This window comes from Excalfactoria chinensis, chromosome 13 (genome assembly GCF_039878825.1).
Source record: "Excalfactoria chinensis isolate bCotChi1 chromosome 13, bCotChi1.hap2, whole genome shotgun sequence".
NCBI classification, from domain to species: domain Eukaryota; kingdom Metazoa; phylum Chordata; class Aves; order Galliformes; family Phasianidae; genus Excalfactoria; species Excalfactoria chinensis.
The window spans coordinates 1,479,953-1,500,429 of NC_092837.1; the positions used below are offsets into that span (position 1 = coordinate 1,479,953).

Here is a 20,477-nt window from a genome sequence, read left to right on the forward strand (position 1 = left end):
TCAAGGCATTTTTGTTATCATTTTCAGAGAACTTGTTTAAATACACCATAAGATAAAACCATGACCGATTAATCCAGATTTTGACATAATTCCTATAAACTTCATCATCTTCAGCTAAATGACAGTAAACGGCAGTTCTGCCCACAGTAAAGAAAGAGAATATGGTTAAAATTTGCTTCTGTCACCCATTCACTCATCTAGTTAGAAGGGATTTTCCTCTATTCTCAAGGGAGGTATTATACTTCGTGAAGATCCCAAGCAAGGATACCTTGCAGAAACAGCAGCAATGTCCTCTGTGAATGCTGTGAGTTTTCTGCAGACCAGGCAGGCAGCTATGAACAAACTTTGACTAGAGATGTGAATCATCTTGACATGATTCAAAATCAAACTTGACATGGGAAAGTGATGGAGAGCAAGCTCTGCTGCACTGACAAAGCTACAGTTGTTCCAAAGACTCTGCAACCAGATCTAGACCAGGACATATACAAAGGCCACCAACACTTTATTTCCACTTTTAAAGCATAAAATGCATCTAAAAGGTAGCTATTTTGTAATCATTACATTCTACCAAATAATGGTGATGCTTAAACCCAGCTGCAGAAAAACATACAACAACACAAAGTTTAAAAGTATAATAGTTTCAGATGCCAGCTAAAATCTTCATGATAGGATATGACATGAAGACAGAGTATTTTCAGATGCCTTACTCTGAGTTCTGTAAGCCAATCTTAACACACAGTTACTTAAAATGTTAATGAACATATGAGCCAAGGGAGCTGACGCTGCACTTCATGATCTCGGAGCACTGGTCAATGTTCTTCTTGATCCTGTAGAAGGTTTCCACGTACTCAGAACGGCCGAGGAGTTCCACAAAATCTTCATCGTGAGTTATTACCAGGAGCTGAAAGTTTCGTTGTCGTGAGCGGCTTTTTATTATCCTGCAGAGATGTGTTAGTCAGTGCACACATACCTCATTCCAGGTTTAGTAGGTGAGCATTTCTTTTTACTCATGTTAAAAATTCCAACATGTAAAAGCAACAAAATCCCCCAAATGACACAAGAAATACTTTTCCTCTTCCAAGTAAAGAAAAGGGAATCTAACGTTACTGCTCTGCCCACAGATTAAAATACAATTTACTTCTGATACTAAAATTTGAAGTGTCCAAGTTTCATGAGAAGCTTGTGAACTACTTACTCCACGAGGGCATGTGCAAGAGATTCTATATTTTCTCGATCGAGGTTGGTAGTGGGCTCATCCAGTGCCAATATGCCACAATTGAGGCAGAACGTTTCTGCCAGAGCGAGACGGATGATAAGAGAAGCGAGTACCTAAGGAACCAAAACATCTCAGTGTTCATAGAGTGACTGTGTGTAACATCATACCATGACACACAGTGACTAAAGCTCACATAACAACGTACTGACAGTTACCATAACTTTGTGAGAGAATTAGTTATTGAGAAACTACGTTAAAACTTGATGTTTGAATCGAAAGGTCCATTCCACAAAGTACTATTGGAAAACAGGAGAGAAATGAAATAATAAAGTCCTGGAGAAACTGGAATGAAGAATTGCAGCCTAAGGATGCTTCAGCTACCATTAGCTCTCTCTCTTCCCTCTGCTGAAGCCTCATCCCAATAGTGCAAGGAAGGTGGAAATCATCATCATTGAGTTTGAACTACTGACCTGACGATTCCTTACTAAAACTAATGACGGTACTATTTAACAACTCACATGTTAGCTTGGTATCATCAGTCCTCACTGTGTTTTTATTAGCTCCCATGAATTAGTGAAAATCATAGAACGCTTGATGGAAACAGCGCTAGCAAAAATACTTTCCAAACATCACGACTGCTGTCATCACTGCTCATGATCAAAGAAAGATTCTCAGAACATCAGCTAAGACACCGTGAACAAGTTTCACTCTCATTTACATAACATTTTAGCATAACTGCTTGAGGAGAAGATGCACTTGTTGCCTACTGCGATGTTTTATAAGAAGCTTTGGATTCCCTCTGACATTAGTATAGAATTTTCAAAACAAATACACTTCTACACACAGGTGAGACCTTGACAGCATTTTTCACATTTGAGCAACACTACCATCACATCTCTTCATGAAATACCTTTTAAATGCTGTATGCATTATAAAATACTGTGCACTTTTGCTGCGTTCCTTGATTTCGTTTTCTATGACTGCTAATGCCATCTGGAGGGGGAAAAGTAAGGAGAGGAGATATCTCAAGGCCTGGCTGCCAAGGAAACTCACACAGACACATTACCTTTTGCCCAGCACTACATCTTCCTCGCATATCCAGCGCCGTATCTCCCTTTATCATCACCACTCTGTAATTGTAACTCCTTCTTTTATCAGATGCTGAAACGTTTTCGTCCGCATCAGAACGAATTTCTATATATTCAATGTCTGAAAATGGAGACAGGTTTTCCATTATTAAAAATCTTTAAAAATGCCAGAGCATTAAAAGACTGTATGACATTCAGTTGAGAGATACATCACAGAGAAGCTATGCAAATCTACTCGCAACTCCCACCAATACATAATACTTTGAAATGGTCTTTGTTTTTAAATTGAGGAAATAAAGGTGAGAATTTGACAGCAGCTTCCCTGGCTCAAAGAAACCTCAACTTTGGAAGACACAGAAAAAGGAAAATTACCTCCATTTATCACAGAATTAACTACAGAATGTGCAATAAAAAGGACACAACAGTGGTGACCAAAAGAAACAGCCTTTTGAATGGAACTAACCATTCCCACACCCTGGATTTTCAATAGTTTGAAGAAACAGTTTTCCCACATGCAGTGCTGAATATAGAAGAGGTGGAATGGACTACACTACGAATACACACCTTGCCCTCTGTAGGTACTTCGCCAAAGGTCGCGGATTATTTTGTTAATTTCTTGCATCTTCATGCTATGAAATGTCATTATTGCTCTAAAAAACAACATAAACCCACAAATTTTTAATACAAGCCATGCAAACCACTACGGACTACAGGAGAAGGGAAAAGCTCCCTTCCCATTCTCTTAATTACTTTTACTAGGAATATACTAACAACTCATTCACTTTGAATGCAGAAACATACAATTAATGACCTAAATAATGTCTTGACTAGGGCAACCTTTCTCTTCAGCAGCAAGAGTAGCACTGGATATAATTTATAATGCTTAATTTCCCTGACTAATATTATCAACAAGTCTTCCGTCCAGCAATAGCTGATTCCTCAGGAAAGCATTCAAAAAAGGACACGATGCTACTTTTCTAACCCAGCTTTTTAAACATAGAGCTCTTAATGAGAAAAAAAAAAAAAAAAAGCTTGCTTGCTTGATGCAAAGTTTCTTTCCAAAAAGAGATCTGCATTCAAAAGTAATTCTGAAATTGACGCGTACTTTTCCCACTTCCCCTCTTACAGGAATCACTTCTACCTGTTCTGAGGAATACTGAAGTCGCGACTCTAAGAGGATTAGTTAAGTCTGAAGAAAGAAAAAGCACGTCCCGCTATTTGCTTGATTAAATCCAAGAATGCATTCTTCATCAGCATCTATCAAAAGCCTCTAAGTATTAAATCAATAAAGATCAATAGATAGCACAGAAGAACACTCAAATGTCATTTTTTCCCAGCTACATACACAGCTTTCAATCTCTGGCCATTAGAGTTAGCATTTTGTCTCACTGATTTTTCAGACGATTACCAATAAGTGATGCTTATCTATTTTTCTTGAAATTACAAGTCTGCTTTCCTGTTTTGCCTTAAATAGAAACAATAGATGGTTTGATACCACACAAAAAGAGTCTGAATTCTAAAAGGGAAATTCTTGGATTGCATTTCCATTTAAAATGAAATGAAGGAATTATAAACACTCTGAACAACTTACATCTTCACAGAACCAATTTCGGACTGGCTTACATTCAAATACTAAATATGTTTATTTTATCATTAATGCTGACTAAAACAGAGCTCCTCTGTATCCCACTGTTCAACAGCCTTCGATACTTTCTGAACTACAATCTCCATGACTGCATTTAGTTTATCCTCCAACTGTACCAGAGAACTCTGAGCTTCAAGGCTTTATTCTGCATGGCCAGAAGATGCTCTACCTTGTATCTCAAACTGCTGCTTGGAACTTTCACAATCATTTCCTTTCCCCCTTCTCTACACTACGCAAGGCTTAAGAAACCTTTATCAACCCTTCTCAGTCACTTCTTTTCAACATGGAAACTTTATAATTTTCAGAGGGCTGTACACTTCACTTTCTATTTGTTTACATTGTTAGAGATGCTATTTTTGGTTGGTTGGTCCAAAAGCATGAAACAAGCTTCCAGGGGAAGCAGGAACAATGACAGAGTTTACTATACTTTCCATCCAAGGCAAGGTGCATTTCTTTTCATCTTTGCTTTCTCTGATAGAAGTACAAAAACACCCACACTGGAAAAGGGTAAAAAACAAAACCAAACCTCACCTCTGTACTGCAATACTCTTTAATGCAAACACAATTGTTTACCTGTGAAGAAGATCATGGGGAACAAGAAATCCACGTGGCAGATCTTATTTATGGTATGGTATGACCAGAATCAACAGTGCTGGGAGACAGACTTAGAAAAGCTTCCTAAAAACGCCTTCAAGTGGGAAAAAGCAACCAGAAAGGAACAGGGACAGAGGAACAGCCTGAAAATTCCTGGCTTTTTCATCAGTTCTCATATTAAAAATGAAGGTGAATGTGTTCATTGCCTAGAAATCCTCTAACCACCAGAAGCAGCAGAGCAAAAGATTATTTCATGCCGGGATTTCAGCACAGAAGGCACAAATGGGTCATGTGTTGAGTTCACTTCCCTACTCTCTTCTCAGCTTGAATTGCTGTATTGCAAATATGAGTCCTAACATGTAAAAGAAGTACTCGGAAAGGCTCCTACAGAGAACTGTGAATAAAACTATAATGATCAGTGAACTTACCTAAATCTATATTAAACTCCAGTTAACATCACCAATGCACTTTTGAACATTACATACATTACGGAGTTCCCAGATTCTACCAATCCTGTGCAGTCTGTAGCAAATTTTCATACACTGACTTTGCTTTCAGGAATCAGTTTTCTTCAGAAGGCAGAAAAAAAAAAGGAAGGCTACAGCGATTGGTTATTTGGGATAAATACAAAAACAGTGGAAGTAACACATCAGTGTACAACGTGCTACCTTCACACAGCAGGGCGGTTGAAACTAGATGATCATTATGGTTCTGTTCAATCCAGGCCATTCTATGATTCTATGATTAAACATATTGATTTATTGATAGAAATAATTATACACCTCAAAGAGTTGCAACAATTTACTATTTCTAAAAGTTCTCCTGGGAAGTTTGATATTGCAATTTGCTTTTGCATCAAGGCTATCAGTGGTAATGAAAACTACACTAAATATAAGAACTAACCTCACACGACAACACTTACTTATCCAGGGCCTTGTAATAAATGTCCAAATCTTTGTTCATCAGCTCCGTTGTTCTCATAACAATCATCATCTCCCTGTGCTTTTCCTCTGCATCCTTGAACTGTGACTCTCGAAGCTCCTTTTTAAACCGAATGATCTCTTCCTCAAATCCACGCTGTCGGCCCAGTGCAACGTGATGGTTTCTTTTCAGAGCTTCTATTTTCTCCTCTAGATGTTTCTGTTCACTGCCAAATCACAACTGATTAACAAGTGTTACATACAAACCACCACACAATATTACAGTAATGGTTCTAGTTTGTAACTTCTTTTAGACAGCAGCTCCTTCTTTTGTACACGTCAAGTTTGTAACAGTTAAAATTACAGTATTAATGCCACTGGAACTAAGGCACAGTTAAAACAGAAACATATTTTAGTTTGCTAAAAACATATTTCAGTCACTATTCTGAATGGGAAAAGCAAATCCAAACAGCTACAACTGACTTAATTGCAGGAATTCCACGAAGATACTGAGAAAAAAAAAAATACAATGAACAGTTGGGTGCCCTGCCAAAGCTAAATGAACAATTTGCACATAAGGAGCTGTATGGGGATAATTCTTTCTCTAAAACGTTTATCGTCTGAATATTAAGCTGCTATTAAACTACAGAAATAAATACAGACTTTCCTGCTGAGATCTATCCAAGTAGATTGAAAATGAACTATTCTCATTCAGAGACACGCTGCTTTCTGAACGTGGACTAAACAGGGGAAACTGTTAAAACTAATGGCTTAGATCAGAAGAGGTTGTGTGCGTATTTGTAGACTGAAGAACTGTGTAATTTCACTAAGTCATCTATGTTGTCATGGGGATCACACGCAAGCATGAGTCTGAAGGAGGAAGCAGTCCACGTGAATGGGGAGAAAGGTACATGCTAAGAACACAGGAAGCACTGAAACACAGTGAATAATGCATTCAATATTCAATGAATTCTTACACAAAACATGCTGCTCTGTTCTGAAGATGCTTACTTTTTCAACTGTGGGACTTTCATTTCTCCCATCTCCTTTACAAGTTGTTTTATATTGTCTTCTACTTCTTTTAACTCTTCATTCCGCTTCCTCAAAGTAAGATTATCCTCCAGCCATCTCTCCTGGATCTGTTTCCACAGAAAGTGAGAAGCTCTATGAAGTTTCTGTATATCAGTTCTCACTTACAAAGTATGAGGGCTGCATGACTCAACAACACGCTTGGACCATATAACAACTGACAGCACTGAAAAGTATCACAGTATGAACTTGTTTTGTACTAGAAATAGGGCATGTGGAAATCAGCATGTTTCACAATATTTATTGTCACAGGTGAACCTAAGTGTGATCCTGCGTGTGAATATTAATCAGTGATACGGGTGGGGAAATCATGTAGTCCCCTAACTCAATGGTACAGGTAAGACGTGAGATGGAGTGGGGGATGCCTCATTCCTATACAGGAGACAAACAGAGTTGGAAATACATACAACAAGAATTTAAAGCGCATGACAAAATCTGGAGTGACAACTCCTGGCACCTGCAATGAGCAACACCTTGCAGCAGCCTTCTTCTAGAAGGCAGGTATTTCCCACACAAAGCTGCTTTTGAAAACGCTGGCTATTATCACAATGGATTTAACTCTCTTTGAGATACCACAAAATGATGGAGATTTTTGTGTGTATACAAATCACAAGTCTTGTTTGTTTGCTTTTTTAAGCCTAGTGCCCCACACAGCAGCCACTCTGACCAACAGATCAGTAATTACCTCAGGAGACAAACTGTGCACCAGCAGACTGAGATCACTTCAACTACGCAAAGTAAACTTCGCTATAAAACTGCACCTACCTTCTGAGTGTCAATATCCTGTCGAATAATTTCCATCTCTTTACTAATCTTTTCCTTCTGCTTCTCACAGGCAACTAACTGGGAATTTACCTCATCAAGTTCACACTCCTTTTGCTAAAGAAATAAAAAAAAGAGGTGTATTATTTACAAACAAAAGTGCTTTTAAAAGCAGATTTTTATTTATTGATGACTTTTTAGGTTACCTTCTTATATTCCTCCTTTCCTTGTTGAATGTAGTTTTCAATTTCTTTCATGTACTTATTGATATCTTTAACTTTCTCTGTTATGCCATTCATCTGCAAGGAAAACACTTCAAATGAATTGCAGACTCACATCCAAGGACTGGTATGGCTTACATCACAGATAACTGGCTAATGCTACTTGCAAGATACAATTCCTTATCCTTATTCCCTTTAATTTACCAACCAAATACTCCAACTTTTGAAGCCCAGATGCTCCTTATTACTGCTTTCCATAATAAATGGGTATGGACTCATTTGTGCTTAGACAAGAGGAATGCTTGCTCTGACAAAGACAGGTTTGCCTCCTACCAAGTACAGCTCGCAGCCATTCTTGATCTACTCATCTGTGGCACTAAAAGCCCTCAACATCGCCAAATGTCCCCAGAAGCCTTTCAATATGACCACCACAGATTACACTACAACTGGTTATGCTCCTTAAAGTTCCACAAAACAAAAGCACTATAAGCCAACTTGTTATCGAGGCTTCCACCCACGCCCCAACACCAGTGCGTAATCCCATCTCCCCACCACGTCAAATGCAAACAAACCTTCTCTTGTATTTCTTTATTACTTGCAGCCCTTTTATTAATTAGATCCTCCTTGTCTTGCTGCAGTTTTTCTAAAGTTGCATCCAGAGGAAATACCTGCTCTTTCGCTTCCTGAAAAGCAGTTTAGGAAAGTCCTTTTTATTTTCACATTCTGTCAACAACCAGCAACGACCCAACAAGGGTTTCTCATTATGCCCTACCTTGATCTCTCTGTATAAGGACTGAACCTCAGTGGTTAATTCCACTGTTTGTTCCTCCAGTTGCTGACGACGCTGCACGCTGCTGGAAATCTGAAGTTTCTCTGCTCTGAGTTCATTCACTGTACTCTTCAGCTCCTGAATTTGATTTTGCTGATCCTGCTTCATTTTCTGGTTTAACTCAATTTTACTCGTAACTGCAGATAAAACCGCGCACTCAGTGAAACGGTCGATACATTATTAACAACATTTTATGTCTTCCTTATATAAGGAACCCAGCTCCAAATTAAGTTATTATGCCTCTCCCAAAAACAACCAACAAAGAAAAACTAATAGAATATGGTTATTTCAGATCATAAAATAAGCAAACTAGAATTTATACTTCAATGACAGCAAGTCAGAATATTATTTTAAAAATAAAAACAAAATATCAGACTTGTGTGACCTACCTGTATCCCACAAGTGTTTTTTCTCTTGTTTCTCTTGGCTTACTTGCAGAACAGTTCTATTTAAATCAACCCCTAGCAACTTAGCCTCCTGCTGAGCAATTTTTCTTTCAACGTCCCTAATATCAGTCTGAAAGTAAGAAGAAAAGTGCTGCTGTTACTATACTAGTGTTTGACAACAGGTTTTTCTTTCTTTTCTTTAATATTTGGCACACAGAAACAGTCTAGGAGCTTGAGGCACATATGACTCAAAGCACCTTCAAATGTAACTCCTTTGCTGAGGCAACATCACATCATTAGCACAAGGCTATGTTAGCCCACAGGCTGCTGGAAGCTGGCATTCCTACTGGTGAGAGGAAATTAGTCAGTATGGGCAGACTTCTGATGCACACAGACTACCTCAAAGGAGTTACACATACAATCTGTCTCTGCAACAAGAGAACTGTTTAGTTTTACATCATCCCTGCCAACACAATAAATGGATTGACGTGATGGGTCAACAATTGGACAATGGGTTTATGGTCGGTCTAGAAGATCATAATGGTCTTTTCCAACCCTAATGCTTCTATGATTCTATGATTAGTATTAAGATCAGCCACATTATGCTGCCTTATAAACTATTCTTACATGTTAATCACCTCAAATTCTTTGTGGTATTGTTGGATAACTACTTAAATACTAGACAGCAAACAAGTGTTACTTTACATATTGACAGAAATTACAAACACATACCTGGTACCTTTCCATGAGAGTTATGTCCTGTAAACAGGCATTGGCACCTTCCTTTTCAGACAGAACTGTTTGCAAAAGTGTTTCCTGTTCTTCTATCTCACCCTTCAGGCGTGCAAAATCCCTGTTCACAGTCTGCAGCCTGTTCCTCAAGTCCGGTATGTCCCTTTCTTGGAGTTCCACTACAGTTTGCCTTAGATATAAAACAAATCCAGCAGTTCAAGATATTCAAGACCACAGAATCTATTAAAAGAATTGAGCCCAAATAGTATCCCCTAAGGCAGGTGAGATTTAAAAACAAAACCAACCAAATAAATTAAAAGCCAGAAGAGATTGATTTAAGTACAGCAAGTGATACGAAAGGGCGTAAAATCCGCTGTACAGGAGTGCCCTCTTGTGAAGGAAAGTTCTCCTCACTAACTAAGTTCTTCAAGCTATTCAAAATAATGGTCTGCATATTTGCAGACCTCAAAATCAGAGCCTCTTATCCACTGGCAAGGAACCCACTTCTACTGTGGTGTGAAAACTTCAGAAACAACAACAACCAACCTGTCCATTTTAAATCGTAATGACAAAAAACAAGGAGGTCAACTGCTCCTGTATAGTGTAAATGATTGGTAGAAAAGGAAACAACCACTTCTTCTGCCTCACTCGCATGAGAAACACCAAAGGATCAGAAGCAACAAAATTATAAGGTAGTTTAATATTGAAGTCCAGGTGAGCAGAGAAGAAATGCTGGAAAAATATTTATCTCTTAAGTGAAATAACTAACCCTAAAATAAAGCATCCCAGACGTCAACACAATTTTCAGTAATCAAAAAACAAGAACTCCAAAGAAAATGGCTTGCAACAACACCATTTGCTAAGGACTTTACCGAATTGGTTTAAGACCCATCATCTCATCACGTTTTTTCTCCCTTTTTTTAAGTTCAGACTCTGTTGATTTCAGTTTGTCTGGGGCGAGGCGCAGCTTTGACTGCAGATCACTGATCACATCTTGCAGTTCAGCCTCTGTTTGAAAAACTCTTTGGCAAACTGGACAACACGACTGGTTCTCCTCTGTCAGCTGCGTAATGAACTGTGAATAAACTGCAGTGGCTCCAGCAAGCACAGCTGGTTTAAAAAGAAACAGAACAGAAGATGTTGAATATACAGTATGTAATAGGTTCAAATTGCGTCCAGATTAACCACAAATAAAATTATAACACATAGATCACTGATAGGAAACTAAAATGGCCCTAAGCAACCTGGGCTGTCCCTGCTTTCAGCACTGTGCCCCAAATCACCACTTCTGAAGTTCTCTCTGACATGAATTACTCTATTAAACCTCAGCCATCCCTCAATAATTATCAGTGAAAATAAGTACTCCCATACTTCCTTCTGGAACTGCTTTCTCCCAGAGAGCGGGTAGGCCTTGCGGATCTAACCTATGTCACACTGCTAGTCCTGTGCTTCTCCTCACACTTGGCAGATTCAAGTGCTCAAACATTTCCTTAGTTTTGATAAGGTCATCATTTACACGCATACTATGTCACAGCAGATACTTAACTCACTCACTACATGTGAATGAACTGGGAGAGCTAAAACAACTGATGCTGATTAAATCTGAAAAGAAGAACCAGTAAAGATATGGAAATGATGTTAAGGGTAGTTAAAAGATTCAGTAATAACTTCACTTAAGTCTGTTTCTATGCTGATTTTTGTCCTGCGAACATAAAACCTCCTAAGCTACAGACTGTCCCAGTATCTCTGGCTTATATTTGAAATGAGCAAAAATGCAGAGCTACAGACAAATGTACCTCGCTGCTTTGAACTTTTTTCAATCTCATCTTGCAGTTTGTTCAGGTTACTGTCAAAATCTTGGCTTCCACAAACATCAAAAAGCTTTGCTTCATAGCTGGACAACTGTTCTTCCTTTTTTCTTAGTTCAGCGCTGATGTAATTTTTCTGCTGCTCTGCTGATGCCAGCTGTTTGCTAAAACATCAATGCAAATTCTTACTTTACAGAAAAACACCCTTATGTTCATGTTTCATACTTCTGAATTATGGACTGTTCTTAGACTACAAATCCTGCCTCTTCGGCTCTGTGGAAATTTCATGTCTATCACTGCACAGTGTGCTGATGTCTCCTTCTGTCAAATTCTTTTATATAATCAAATGAAACCAGGAAGATGCAATCACACTCGGCTCACTATGGTTATTAACCATTCTGCAGCTCATAAGAAAGCCAGAGGGCCACGATTTTATCCCCCAGCACACATTCATTCAGATAAAATAGCATTAAAGGTGTATTAGAATATTGTGTCATCTACTTTTAGTGCTGCCTTTGACGCACTTCTAATGTCATGTCTTGATTTTATTAACCAACACAAACCACGCTGGCTTCACATTATATACATTTTGCAGGCTGCTTTCTTTCATTTGGAGGACATCTCTATAAATAATCATGAATTAAAGTAACAAGTACGTTAATTATATTAAAACTTCCCAACACTGAAATTCCTAATTGCATAAATACTTCTGGAGACATAATCAATTAAACTAATACCTACTTTAGCAGGGCGTATCTGTTCCTTGTCTCGTTAATCTCAGTGCTTTTGCCATGAAGCCAGTCTTCAAGTTGTTTTTTGTTTGGGAAGTATCCCAGCAGTAGGGTCAGTTCTTCTGAATGTCTCGATTTTACTTTTCTAATCTGCTCCTCTTTGTCTGCCTTGAGAAATAAGGCATTTTACATTAATGTTTTCATATGTTTTATGCCACTCAAGTAAATATCTGAAAAAGACACACATATCCTGGAGGAACTGCATTAAAGTCATGCCATTTCCCTTGCTTATGAAACAACAGAAAAATTACCTTGTCTTTCTTCAGCATCTCCATTTGGGTAATAGTTGTGGTGTGTAGATTCAGCTGCTCCATCTCCTGATCCAACCTCCGAAGAACTTTGTCCAGGTTGATTTTCTCCTTCTGCAGAGTTTGCACTTCCTTTTCCAGAGTTTCTACATTGCTGTTCCTCTCAGCTTTCTCCAGCTCATGCTCCTAAATAACAAAACAATAGCCCAGAAGAACTGTAGAATCACAGCAGACAATAAGATTCTAACTGGAAAAAAGCAGAGGAAAGTTCTTCAAACCTGCCCAGCAGCAATACCATTTGCTGTACAGGATCAATACCAGGTTTGCAAAGAACATGTGCAAAATGATAAAGGATGTGATGCTTCCATAGGAAATTGTACAGCAATGTAGGAAATTACAACACTTTCAGAATGCAATGCTTATAACCAACCAGCCTCTTTCATAAGCAAGTTATCTGGAAAAAAGGCATCTACCAGCACTTATTTTTCTGGCCAGTAATTTAAGACTATGAAAATCTTCTGATATCTGCATAATCCAACGATACCACAGCCATGCCTATTACAATATTAACAACTCACTGAGCAGAAGGAATATACTCTAAGCAGGCATTTTCATTTCAATCTTGTATAAAGGTTTCAAGCACAACAACTTACCGTCTTTATGATCTCCTGATCCAACTCCACTATTCTGTCTGAAGAGCCCTCCAACTGACGCAGTTCATACTTCACATTCTTCAGTTCAGCCTCCCTCTTACTTTGAATGTCTGATTTCAGGTCAATGGTTCTCTGTAATCCAGTTTTCCTATCTCTTATTTCATCAATCTGTTTTTGTTTCATTGCTTCTTTCTGTGCGAACTCTCTCTGAAAGTGAGCAGTAATACATTCACTATTCTTTTCCCATGAAAAACACAGCATTCAAACTGCTTCTTCACACTAGTTTGCAAATATTCAGTTACAATGCAAGACAGGGACACATTCAGATATTGAAGCACATTCCCCTTTTCCCCCAGCAACATAAAGACACATATGGACTAATAACACACTGATAACTAATATGGAACAATAACACAACCCCAGAATGACAAAATCCTTACCATTAACTGATTTGCAGCTTCTGTATCACTCTTCTGCCTCTCTTTCAATAACTCATGAAAGACGCCAATCTGTCTGTCATTAAAAGGTGCTTGCTCAAAGCCATCTAATTCCAGCTGTGCTGACAAAGCATGAATTAAGGAATCCCTCACTTTGATGTGCTCTTGGTGCCGATCTGCTTGCAGCTGTAGACGACCTTCATCAGAAAAGGAAACTTACCATGAATGAAGCCCCCTGATTGCCCCCACAGTAAGAACATTACAGATTCAGCATCCATGTGCTTCTTGGTTGGAATAGATGTACACAGTCGTAACTGCATAGCAGTCATCTTCATAACGTAGAGCATGTACAAGCTCAGACAGCGAAAATAAATGTGTTGAAAATCATCCAACTGACTGCTTTATAGCACCAGAAATCATCTGCTTTGAGTACTTCGATAAAAGATGGTCCATTTAAGAGCAAGCATACTGCATGCTGTAATGATGACTCAAAACAAGTGCACATTAAAAATCCCAAAGGAAATGCTGAGGTGTGGTTGCCTGTGAGATTCCCACACCACATCGACCCAGCCCTAACACACACTTCTGGGCTTTGGTCCCATCCAAATACCTTCAATTCTTATCAAATGTATTTCAGATCTTAACGACATCAAAGATAAATACTCGTTTATAGACCAGTGTACCTCGTTCAATAAGTAGTTCTGACTTCTCACTGTTAAACCTCTGGCATTCTTTAGAGGCTCTATCTAATTCCCGCTTACAGTCTGATAACCTCTTCTCCTTTTCCTTCACTGTTCTCTGGTGGTTCTGGTATCTATCCTTGAGCTGTTCATCTGTTCCTTGAAAAACCTGTTCCCCAAACAAAAAATAAAGTTAGCTTCTAAACATGACTTTATAAAGAACACTGTGATGTTCAGATTAACAGAACCCAAGAATTATCATGCGAGCCACTTGGGCTATGGAAGTGTTCTTAACCAGCATCCGATGCGTAGTTAGTTCATTTGGTAGCAAAAGACAAACTGATTTTTCTATGGAAAGCATGGCAGCATGGAATCTAAAGGCAACCTTTTGCATTTTCTGTTGCAGATCTTGATTATCCTTTTCCATCTGCCTCCTCCTGCTTTCCAGGGCTTTCACATCATTGTCCAGCATCATCACTTTCATGAGACTCTTCTCAACTGCTGCCAGAGAACTCTGCAAAGGAAAGAAGGGTGCAAGTAAGAGATCCCATTGGTTTATGAATCCCACAGTCAAACGTTCTATGCAATACAGTACTCTGAAGTATAAAACCTTCAGTTTTACAAAATACTTTGAAACACACACAAAAAAAACCCAGTTCCCATTTACTTTTAGTTACAGTTCACAATAGTTTTATGGGTAACAGATAAATATTTAACAGGGATATTTTAAATGAAGACACAAAAAACCCACCCCAGTGCTGCTACAACAATTTCACAGGCTGCTCTCACGCCTCCAATGGCTGCATAGATTAGAGCAGCATCTGTGGTTTGTTGCTTAATTCTGCTGCAGAATACTGGGTTAGAAAACAATATAAATGTGTGAGGTCTTCATCAGGACATCCCTCTGGCTTTGACATTTTGCTGTGTTCTTTTTCACTTCTGTGTTCTTTTATACTAAAATCTTAATGCAAGTAACACACAAACCACCTTTAAAGGCTCGAGCTGACTCTCAATAGATTTTATATTCTCCTTAGAAGCAGACAGCTGAGCTTCTCTGTTGGCAAGATTGTCCCGGATTTCCTGGGCTTTTTCTTTATTCTGTTTTAGGTATTTCAGTTCTGCCTGACATTCCTTTATTTTCGTGCCTTGTTTCAGCCGGACTTGACGGAGAGTTTCCAGGGCTTTAATATACCTTAAAAAATAAAGATTAAAAAACCAATCACACAACCGTCGGGTCCCGTCAGCAATGCAGCCATCACCACCCATGGATGGAACAACGCCTCAGTAAAGAGAAAAAACCTTGTTGCTGAGAAGATCTCATCAAATTTTTGCTTCAGGGCCTTCCCTTCGCTTAACGGCCAGTTGGATTCTTCTTGGTGGCAGAAAATGACGTTGTTAAGCACCGACTTGGAAACACCGAGGGCACTGATCATCTCTCGATCAATTTCTGCACACTTGGAACTGAGACTCACCTTCTCGCCATGCCTACGTAGCACAGAAAGAGAAGCCGCAGTTAGTAGCAATTATTTTTAAGCTTTAATTAAAATCAAACAACAACAGTACAAGCATTTTCCATTGTACTGGTTACAAATCTTACTCGGAGTAACAATTATTAAAGGATTTACCTTTAAAGGTAATTACCATTTAAATCATTGGCACTTTACAATAAACGTTTTTAGTCAAGAGTACTACGCGATAAAAAGCTCTGCAGAACCACCAGAGGGAGCCAAACCCATTCTGAATAAAGGCAAGTCAATACACCTCTTAAATAGTGGAGACTGGAGTTAAACACGGGCTGACCATGCCCTGAAACTGAAAGTGGTGCTAAAGGAAGTAAAGCTTATGTCCTCCATGCAATGCCACTTCCAATCTATATTATTAGTAACATGAACCTCAAATAAATACAAGTCAATAGATGTGGACAGTTCAGATGGCTTTCAAAGGTGAGATTTTGAATCAGTTAATAGATTACGTGTTGGAACTGCAGACCTTTCATCTAAGAGCACAGGCAGCAACTTCAGAGAACACACTGTGAAGTTTTCTCATTCCATACGAGAAAATACACAGATCTGAAACTGAATTTCACACCGAAGTGAGTGAAAATCTTACTTTGTTCTGGTAATGACCCCTTCAAGTGTTTTAAATTCTGTTTTCTTGCTTTTCTGGGTACAAACCATGGATCGTTGGACAGCTACGAGCTCTCCATTAACATCTCGAAACTGTAATCGAATCTGAGCTCTCACATCTGTTTCGTTGGCAACCTTTGGTAGAAACAATAAGAGAGTGAGTAAGGGAAACTCTTCTCAACATCCAAATGAGTTACAAGCCCTGCCAGCTTCTAGAAACCCCTATTGCTGTTATGGTCAGCTCATGTCTACCAAATCCCTGAGTGCCCCCATTTTCACCACAAGCAGTTGGGGATGTTACTGAGGATTATGCACACACTAAATCTACTAAATCTCATCACTGGGGCTGTTACCTTTGGGTCATGAACAAATGAATTTCCTTTGGTGCCAGGAGGGAAATCACCGGTGGAGATGTATTTAAGGCATTCAATGATGGTCTGAGAGAACAGAAAGAAGCACATAATTAGAACGACAGCTCAGAACTCCAACCTTAATGGCACCATTGGTTTCCTAAGGAAAGCAGCAGGCTTCCTCAGCCCAGCCCAGGGCTGGCAGCAGAGCTCTCACCGTTTTCCCTGCGCCGTTGGGTCCCACCAGGATGGTCAGGGGGTTAAAGAAGGTGATGATCTGTTTGTCTTTGTCCTCCACACCGAAACTCCTCACTCCCAAGATGCTCATTTTCTCAATCTTGGCCATTTCGGCAGTACTTCCCCCCCCCCCCCTTTTCTAAAGTCAGGGATGCAAATGTCACAAAGCTGTACAACGAGGCCTCGGCAAAACGCGAGCGTAACCCTAAAGGAGGACGACACGAGCATGTAAGCATGGCTGGAATAAACACCCCAGTGCTCCTTCCCAACCCCAACGACCCCAACCTTCCACACGCAGCATTAAACACACGGTGAGCTTCCCCACAGCGCAGGGCACACAGCTCAGGGTCCCCGGCGGCCCGGGAGCTCCTCAGCCCCGTCATATATTTGCAGTTTATTATGCTTTTCTACTGCCTGGTCCCTCCGCACGTCACACCCGCCCCGTCCGCGGTGTCTGAGCGCGGCGAGCCGGGCCGGGAAGGGGCATTTCCTGCAGAAAGCCCGCGGGGCAGCGCTGGGCAGCGGGACTTCCCCACCGCGCGGCGGGGGTGGGCACGTTCCAGGGACAGACAACGGCCCCTCCGCTCCGCATCGCACCGCAGAGCCGGGAAACGGCGCTGCAGCCCTGCGCCCTGCCCGCCCCCACCCCGAGCCCGCACCGCCGTCACCTCCGCTCCCCGCCGCGCCGCGAACACCCCGCGCCGCCCCGGCAGCCACCGCGGCCTCCCTCGCTCCGCCCCGGCGCTGGCGGCTCCGCCCTGCCCGTGTTTCACAGCGCCCCCTGGCGGCCAGGCGGAGAGTGTGCGCTGCTGCTCTGCGCTTTTCGTGGCCCCTCTGCACCCCCATCCCCTTCCGCGTGCTTCCCCTCCGCTCCCCACAACCCTTATACTCTTCCCTTTGGCTCCTATCCATTCTCACAGACGCCCTCCTCTTCCCTTTGTCCCCTCTGCTCTCTCCAGAGTCCCGAGGGCCTCCCGGTGGCACATAGCTATTTTATCCCCTGGTGAAAAAGCCATTAACGCTTCTAAAAGAATTAAAAACTAAAAACAGTTCTGAAATAATCCATTTTTAGGGTTTTTATAGTGTTCCCAGCCTTCAGCTGTGGCCCGCACACAAAATGGCATCTCAGTCCAGTACCAACTATCCCTGTGCTGGATCCATCTCCAGCATCACTGAGAGGGCTGAATTGCTCATTCCTGTAATTAAGAGAGCCAAAGGATGATACCTATGTGTGCAGCGGTCCAGCTCAGTGCTTCAAGATGAGGACAGACAATAGAAAACCACATTTCCAGCGCTGGGTTTGATTACTGCTCCCTGCCTGTTACGCACCATTGAATCAAAACCAGCAAAAGATAAAGAACAAAAGGGTGGCACAGCATCACCAGCTCTGAGGCCACCTGGACCCTGTGGCCATGCCCAACCTATCAGTAACCGTGCGTGCTAAAGAGTATTTCCAGTACTGAGCACTCAGGGCTGTGGGTGAGCGGTGGTTCACCATGACGCCGGGTGATGCATCCCTCTCACAGCGACCATAAGAGCCAGGAAATGGTTTACAAGTCTGAGGTGTGGTACAACCCGGTAATTCACCGTGCTTCATGGGAAATCTAGGTTACCAACTGCAAAAATCCCACCCCGACCCCTTTGTGCAGGAAAAAGATGAAGTGTGGTTATCTGTTTTGCTGTAGGATTACTCCATGTAGGTTTATTATTCCTTCAAGTCTCTGTACAAATCCTGTGTTTTTGATGTTTCTGAAGCTGATGTCTCAGCTGGGTTCAAAGGGCATGCAGACAAGCGCTGCTGCATGAAAGGTGCCAGGACCCTGTGGCACAGGGCAGCAAGGTACCAACCATCACACTTTGGCTTTCTCTTTCTGGATTCGTGATGGTGGTGATCATTGACACACCATTCTGACTCATGGAACACGAAACCCAGGCAGATGTCCTCTCATGAAGTGGAAAAGTTGTAATTGTAGGGATGTGATACTTTTTTCCACACTTTACACCTGTAGTTGGAAATAGAATATAAGCTGTTTCTAAAGAGGCTGTGTCACCGCCATTACCAATCCTGCTTTATATCTGCTCAGAATGCCCTGCAAAGCTCTCATGCAGGCTGAGCTGTCTTGTACAAAGATGAGATTTGCTGAGCTACTGAAATGTGGAATTAAATTGCAGCTTCTTTACACAGAGTGAAGAAAACCTGCTGCTGTTCTATGGAGAGCTCAATGGCAGCTGAGCAAAAGTGGCTCCAGGTGACTGGCTGCCACAGTGTACAGCCTGGAAAGAAACCCAAAGACAAACTCTTTCTCCTAGTCTAATTACTCCAAAATTAGAAAAACACACAGGACTGACCTTTGCATGCATCCAATGGGAGACTGCAAAATAAAGTAGTTGGAGATTCATGCAGTTTTCTGCCACTAAGCAGACCTGTTTTGTTTGCTTTGGGTCACAGTGTTAAGCTTCTTCTTCCTAATTTCTGACTTAAGAAAAAAGAGAAAAAAAATGGAAACAGAAGATGCCCATAGCTAGGGTACGTGTTGTGCATTGGCTGGTTGTATGATGTAGGTCTGGTTCTCAAAAGCAACATCAGTTACCAAACTGGTACAAAGCATTGTGGCAGAAACTGCACTTCAAGAGCTGCTATTTCAAATGGTGTTCATTCACTGGGATGAGGAAGCGAAAGTTCAAATCACTTTTAAACACGTGATCTAGTTCTTACTTGGGAAAAGAAGTAGGGAAAGGGAAGGTAACCACTTCCCTGCAATATGAAAAGCTTCAGCTACTCCTGGTTAGCCTCTCAACCACTGTCTGGGTGTTTTTCTGTGTACCCATGAAAATATGAACTCTTCATGTTGTTAATTGTCTGACATTGATCACCTTGGGATAGTTTTTAAAACACTTTCAGCATTCCAGCCTGCCCTGGAAAAGGATCTGAGCAAAAAGCTGTCACAATTTCATATTGCCAAATAAAGCTGTTAATAATGATCACATGCACAACGTGCATAAAAATCACCCAGTGGAGCATCACAAGGATAATACAAGGTATCAAGGTCTGTGTATCCCTGGATCTAGATGTGTCTGTAGGCACAGACAGGGCCACAGGGCACTCACTGGTTTGACCAGTAGTGACTCAGTCGCAGACATCTTGTGTCTGCAGAGGGGTTGGAAAGGAACACGAGAACGTGGAGGTAGGTTTGGGGGCTGTAGAAGTAATTAAGGGTGAGTAAAAACTCTCTCTTGGTGCTCAAGTTGATTTTTTCTAGGGCCCCTTAATACTAGGGAAACAAAGCAGCTCATCTTGCATTGATCAAGTTCAAGGCTAGATAACAGATGCCAACTTTATGAACAGCCCTTTGTACTCAATCCCAACATCACCTGCATTTAAAATGAACAGCAAATTAAAGATGAGGAAGTTAGCCTGGGCCTTATCGTGAACTGGCAGCTAGAAGGTGTTTTTGTAGCCAGCAATTCAAACTTCATCTAAGGTAGCAATCTGGTGATAATCCTGCTATTCATGACTGTGAAAAAGGTTTGTAAATGTGAACTGACCACTACAGATCTTGAGACATGAAGAGGTCAGCGTTCACTTCACTGTTGTGTAACTGGCACAACAGGCCCAAGGAATATTGCCAAAGCCAACAGCAGAAGTCACACCTGTGAGGATATAG

At 40.9% G+C, this 20,477-nt stretch overlaps 1 protein-coding gene across 2 annotated transcripts; it reads right to left on the reverse strand.

The window, feature by feature from the left end:
• Nucleotides 1-468: 468 nt before the first annotated feature.
• Nucleotides 469-17,542, reverse strand: RAD50 (RAD50 double strand break repair protein). Of its 2 annotated transcripts, none has more exons than XM_072348546.1 (26): nt 17,481-17,542; nt 16,793-17,017; nt 16,579-16,662; nt 16,209-16,360; nt 15,399-15,584; nt 15,087-15,291; nt 14,485-14,613; nt 14,103-14,268; nt 13,423-13,616; nt 12,983-13,189; nt 12,333-12,515; nt 12,032-12,189; nt 11,279-11,454; nt 10,355-10,592; nt 9,483-9,672; nt 8,754-8,880; nt 8,308-8,501; nt 8,108-8,218; nt 7,521-7,613; nt 7,318-7,431; nt 6,475-6,602; nt 5,466-5,690; nt 2,869-2,954; nt 2,283-2,425; nt 1,196-1,329; nt 469-938 (listed from the first exon to the last, which is right to left on the reverse strand). In XM_072348546.1, the coding sequence occupies exons 2-26, from the start codon at nt 16,919-16,921 to the stop codon at nt 752-754; spliced, it is 3,939 nt and encodes a 1,312-aa protein (XP_072204647.1). In that variant the 5' UTR covers nt 16,922-17,017; nt 17,481-17,542; the 3' UTR covers nt 469-751. The 2 variants fall into 2 exon arrangements, with proteins under 2 accessions (XP_072204647.1, XP_072204648.1); XM_072348547.1 differs by lacking the exon at nt 17,481-17,542 and adding an exon at nt 17,098-17,189.
• Between the last annotated feature and the right edge of the window lie 2,935 nt (nt 17,543-20,477).